Source organism: Beta vulgaris, chromosome 7 (assembly GCF_026745355.1).
Source record: "Beta vulgaris subsp. vulgaris cultivar EL10 chromosome 7, EL10.2, whole genome shotgun sequence".
Lineage (NCBI taxonomy): Eukaryota > Viridiplantae > Streptophyta > Magnoliopsida > Caryophyllales > Amaranthaceae > Beta > Beta vulgaris.
In genome coordinates this window covers 34,357,404-34,363,403 of record NC_079208.1, presented here as the reverse complement: position 1 = coordinate 34,363,403, position 6,000 = coordinate 34,357,404, and the positions used below count along the sequence as shown (strand labels likewise).

General features: G+C 51.0%; 1 protein-coding gene across 1 annotated transcript; it reads left to right on the top strand.

Moving 5' to 3' along the window:
* Positions 1-236: 236 nt before the first annotated feature.
* Positions 237-944, top strand: LOC125491910 (uncharacterized). The gene has a single exon (XM_048633986.2). The coding sequence runs from the start codon at positions 237-239 to the stop codon at positions 942-944; it is 708 nt and encodes a 235-aa protein (XP_048489943.2).
* Positions 945-6,000: the final 5,056 nt, after the last annotated feature.

Sequence of the window (6,000 nt, the reverse complement as noted above, 5' to 3'; positions counted from 1 at the left end):
TCCTTAATGAGAAACGCCGTAGTCAGGGATATGATGCTCGTTAGTTCCTAGATCGCAAGGCTGCTCAGCGTGAGGGACAGGGTGATTCGGCTCAGTCCAAACCCCTAAGGCTCGGCAACGGGAGCCTCAAGTTCATGACCCCGTTCAGCCGAGAGATTATTGACACCCCTACCCAAGGGAAAGTCAAAACGCCGCTGATTGAACCGTTCGCGGGCCTAACCGACCCGGAAGATCATATGGCCACGTATAAGGCTCAGATGAGTGTGCAGACCAGCTGCGAGGCTACATGGTGTCGGTTCTTCCCCACCACGCTGAAGGGGCTCGCACTGAATTGGTTCCAAGAGTTACCAGCTGGAATTATCACCGATTTTGCGGTACTCGAGGACATGTTCACGCACCAATTCGTGGCCGGAAAGAGGCAAAAGAAGACAAGCTTGCACCTCATGGGGGTCAAGCAAGAGAAAAATGAAAGTCTGGCCGACTACATAAAAAGGTTCAACGAAGAATCCTTAAAGGTATCCGACCTGCAAGATGCCGTTGCTTTCGCCGCTCTCATGTCCGGATTGCAGCCTGGCCGGCTCAGATGGACATTGGCAGAGAGTGAAGTCAAAAACTTTTCCGAGGCTATGGCAAAGGCCCAAAGATTTATCCAAGCGGCAGACATTTGCCGTCACTCGGAAGAAGGAAGTAAGAAGAGAAAGGAAGAAGGAAACAACAGAGATCAGCCAAAACAGCAGAAAACGGGCGGTCGGTCGGATAGGTTTACTGATCATGGAAACGACCCTCGTTTCAATAAGAACCGAAGAGAAATATACCTGGACATCAAGCACAAGTCCATGCTGCCCAATCCCCAACCCATCCGGACCTCAGTATACGGAGAGACAAAAGCCAGTGGTGCGATACCACCGGAATGTGGTCATACCACAAAGATTGCAGAGAGCTGAAGAAGGGGTTGGACAACCTAGCTGACCAGGGAAGCTGAACCGCTACCTCAAGCACACAGGAAGAGAAGGGAAAGCAAAAGGTCGGTCAGTCCAACAGTGGGGATACAGAGGGCTACATTGGGTCATCGCGGGTGGCTTCGCCCGGAGGCCTAACCGGCCGAGCCAGGAAAGCTCACCTTCAAAACCTCAAGCACCAGGTACTAGAGGTCAAACCAAGCCGGTCGGATTGTCCCATAATGACATTCGGGGAATCCAGTCGGTCCGTCAGCGTACCCCACGATGACCCCCTGGTCATCGAGCTCAAAGTAGCCAACTCCCGGGTCAGACGTGTCTTGGTTGACAGTGGGTCATCCGCTGATATCATAACTCTGGAATGCCTGAAGAAGTTGAAGTACAGTGAGAAGGATGTCATGCCACTCGATCAACCACTCATAGGCTTCGGGGGAAACTCTGTACAGCCCGTTGGGTCGATAAAGCTCCCCACTCGGATGGGAGAGAAAGGCAAGGGCAGAAGCCTACCGATCGACTTTCTAGTGGTCGACATCCCTTTGCCATACAAAATAATTATGGGACGACCCACCCTGAACAGAACAAAAGCTGCAATCTCGACATACCAGCTCCTCATGCAGTTCGAAACAGATGAGGGGAAGGTCGGAAGATGAAGAAGTAGAGATTGGGACAGAGCCCGGTCGGACTGTGAGGGTGGGCAAGGCCCTAAGCCCAGAAACAAGAGCGCAAGTAGTGCAAGTGCTCCGGGAATACCAGGACATATTCGCCTATGAGGCCTCAGAGATGCCTAGACTTGACCCCAAAATCATGTGTCATGAGCTGAATATCAAGGAGGGGTATAAGCCAGTCAAGCAAAAGCTAAGGCACCAGGGTCCGGAAAGGTGAAAAGCTGCCGCAGTTGAGGTCAAGAAACTGCTCGAGGCAGGGTTCATTGAGGAATGCCAGTACTCGGAATGGCTGGCTAATGTAGTACTGGTGAAAAAGCCGAGCGGGGCTTGGCGCATGTGCGTGGATTTCACAGACCTGAACAAGGCCTGTCCGAAAGACAAACCATCCTCTGCCCAAAATCGACAGGTTAGTCGACTCGACAGCTGGTCATGCCCTTTTAAGCTTCATGGATGCTAATGCAGGCTACCACCAAATTCCAATGGCGGAGCACGATCGGATTCATACCGCTTTCACCACCCCGCAAGGGGTCTACTGCTACAAAATGATGACATTCAGACTGAAAAATGCCGGAGCCACCTACCAGCGGACCGTTAACAAAATTTTCAGTGATCAATTGGGTCGGAACATAGAAGTGTATGTCGACGACATGATCGTCAAAAGCAAGGCCCATTCTGATCACCCAGCCGACCTACGGGAGACGCTGAGCACACTGAGGAAGTATCGTATGATGCTAAACCCTAAAAAGTGCGTCTTCGGAGTGAAAGGGGGCAAGTGCCTTGGATTTCTGGTTGATGAAAGGGGTATTGAGGCCAACCCCGACAAGATCAAAGCAGTTCTGGAAATGAAATCCCCTCGGAACGTCAGGGAAGTGCAGCGCCTAACAAGATGTCTAGCTGCCCTCGGACGGTTCCTGTCACGGTCGGCTGATAAGAGCCTGTTCTTCTTCAGGGCCCTTAAGAGAAAAGAGTTCACATGGGATGAAGAGGCTGAGCAAGCCTTCACCTCCCTCAAACTTCATCTATCAATCTCCCAAGCTCATGTCCCCCTTGCCGGGGGAAACATTGTTTGTGTACTTGGCCGTATCTAAATACGCCCTAAGTGCTGTTCTGGTAGCCGAAAGGGAAGGGACACAGCACCCGGTCTATTTCATAAGCCATGCCTTTCGAGGGGCAGAAGCGAAATATAGTGAGGTGGAGAAGATGGTCTTCGCCCTCGTCATGGCTAGCAGAAAGCTGAAACCCTACTTCAGGCCCATCAAATCAAGTCCTTACCGGACAACCCTCCGCAAGGTATAGAGAGCAGGAACCACTCAGTCGGATGACGGATTGGGCTGACCAGTTGGCTGATTTCGGCTGGAATATGAGCCCAGAAGGGCCATCAAAGCTCAAGCCTTGGCGACTTTATAACTGAATGCACAACTCGGCCCCCGGTCGGCCAGAAGAAGAGTGGGAACTTAGTGGATGGTTCTTCCACCAAGTCGGATGTGGAGCGGGGTAGTCTTAAGCCCCGGTCGGAGAAAAATGGAGTAGCAATCAAGTTCGAATTCCTGGGATCGAACAATGAAGCGGAGTATGAAGCTCTCATCCTCGGACTTCAGCTGCATTCTGCAGGGAGCACGCATTGAGGCCCGATCAGACTCCCAGCTTATAGTGGTCAGGTCTCGGGAGAGTACGAGGCCAAGGAGGAAATATGAGAATGTATCTGGCCAAGGCACAAGAGTTCATCAAAAAACTCTCCCATTTCCGATATCAGCCACATACCCAGGTCGGAGAATCAACAAGCCGACGCTCTGGCTCGTATGGCTAGTCGGCAGAGGGGTCAGCCCCTCGGACTATCATGTGGGAGGTACTTCGCCAGCCCAGCATAAATGCAAAAGAACAGTTGATCCTAGACCGAACGCCACTTGGATGGATGAGGTGGTCGGATACTTAAGGGATGGAGTCCTCCCAACAGATGACAAAGAAGCCAAAGGATCAAGCACCGAGCAGGTTGGTTCTTATGGCATGACGAGCAGCTCTACAAGAAGTCATACACGCACCCATGCTGAAGTGTGTAACCCCTGAAGAAGGAAATTACATCCTAAGGGAAATACACCAAGGGGCGTGTAGCAGCATCAAGGGGGAGAACCATAGCGGGAAAAGCTCTAAGGGCTGGGTATACTGGCCTACCTCAAGGCAGATGCACAAGAATTGGTGAAGAGATGCCCATCTTGCCAAATCCATTCGGATATTCCCAGATCCCCAGCTACCCCCCTCAATCCATTCAAGCAGTTCTGCCATTTGACAAATGGGGCATGGACCTGCTCGGCCCGTTCCCACCAGCATCTGGTCAGCGGAAGTTCTTGATAGTGGCCATAGACTATTTCACCAAGTGGACTGAAGCCGAACCCCTTGCCTCCATCACTGACAAACAAGTCCAAGCCTTCATTTGGAGGAACATAATCACAAGGTTTGGAGTACCCCGAGCCCTGGTCTCGGACAATGGTCGGCAATTTAATAGCGGACCAACTCGGGAATATGTGCTCGTTTTGGGATACAGACCAGGTTCTCCGCCTTTCCCGACCACAAACCAACGGCCAAGCAGAAGCGCCAACAAGATAGTGCTCAAGGGGATCAAAAAATCCCTTGACGCAGCAAAAGGGGCTTGGGTGGACGACCTGCCTGGAGTCTTGTGGTCTGCTCGGACGACTACAAAGGAAGCAACGGGACATTCCCCGTTCGGATTAGTCTATGGTAGTGAGGCAGTACTACCAGTAGAGGTCGGTATCCCATCACCTCGGATCACCTTTTATGACTTCGAGCAAAATGAAGAAGAAAAGCCTGTCAACCTCGACCTGCTGCCAGAAACAAGGGGCAACTCATTGTTAAGGTCGATCCGCTACAAGCAAAGAGTAACTCGGCAGTTCAATCGTCGAGTCAAGTCAAGGCCAATCCAGCTCGGAGATTGGGTGGTCAGAAAGGTCGAAGCACGGGGCTATCCATCTAAAGGCAAACTGGGGCCAACTGGGACGGTCCTTACAAAGTAACCAAAGTAATCAAGCCTGGTACATTCCAGCTCGAGAACCCTGAGGGCATACCACTTGCTCGGCCATGGAATCTGGACAATCTAAAGAAATACTATGTATAGTCAATTGCAATTAGGGGCATATAGCTGAGATACTGGCCAAGTATGGCATGTAGTCACTCGGACCAGTCCAGGTCGAAATTGTAAGACTTAACCAGTCAATTTTCAAGTTATAAAAAGACTTAACCAGTCATTTGTTCTGTTCCAATAAACTTAGCCAGTTTTAATTATTCGAATTTAACCCGACCAACTTATCATTCGAAACTTAACCAGTTTCAATGCGAGTTGTTCGAGTTAAATCCGACCAGACGTATCAGCAAAACTTAACCAGTTCGAGAACAATATTGGACAAGAAATTGCAACTGACAAACATAAAAGGTGCTCGGATAAAATAAAAAGAAGACTTTCATTGAAGTTAGAAAAATGTTACATCCTAAGACCCTGGTACTACCAAGGTTAAGAGCAAAAAGAAAACAAAATACAACACAAAGAAAGCCTAAGCTGCAGGGGGGTCGGTCTGATCATTGGTACTCCCATGATGCTCCTCAGACCTGGCCACCCCTTGGCCCTGATCTTCCTCGGCAACCTCCTCCACATCATCATCATCATCATCATCATCATCAGAAAGGGCGATGTGCAGCTCAGAGAGAATGGCCTGATCCTCCTCCTTTAGAAGGGCTTCATAGCTCCCCATGACCTCGGACCAAGGAAGAGAAGGATGCGATCTCTCCAAGGCCGCCTTCATCCGCTTGAGGGCGTCATCTACCCCCATCTTCTAGGCGGTCGCGCCGACCTCATTGACAAACAATTCGCAGGCCTTGGTCTCCTTCCAGCCCACGAACCACTCGTCTTCGGACTTAGGGGCCTTCTCCAGCTCGGCAAGCTTGAACTGCAGATCAGTGATTTTGTCTGCGCCTCCGCAACTTGGGCCTCAGCAGCCGCCTTGGCGATCACAGCCTCATCCTTCTCCTTAATCAGTTTCTGCTTGGCCACATCCCACTGGGCCCGCTCGGCCTTAAAGTCGTCCTGGTCGCGAGCGATGCAGCGCTTCGCGTTGGCAAGATCCGCCTCGGCTACCCTTTGAGCTTGCTCGGCAGCATGGAGCGCGGGAAGTGTTTTTTCCCTTAGCTTCCAAGTCAGACACCTTCTCGGCCAGGTGGACCTTGTTCCGGCCACATTGACCAACGAGCGGAGAACTGAATCAAAAACAAAGGTCAGTTAAAACTTAAGCAAAAACCACAAAATAATAAGAATGGAGTCACCTCAGCCCAGCTGCGGAAACAGATCGTTCGTCTCTCGGGCCGCTAGTCGAAGC

What these genes read in the sequence shown, in the direction of transcription:
- LOC125491910 (XM_048633986.2), top strand. Translation starts at nt 237, where the DNA reads ATGGCCACGTATAAGGCTCAGATGAGTGTGCAGACCAGCTGCGAGGCT.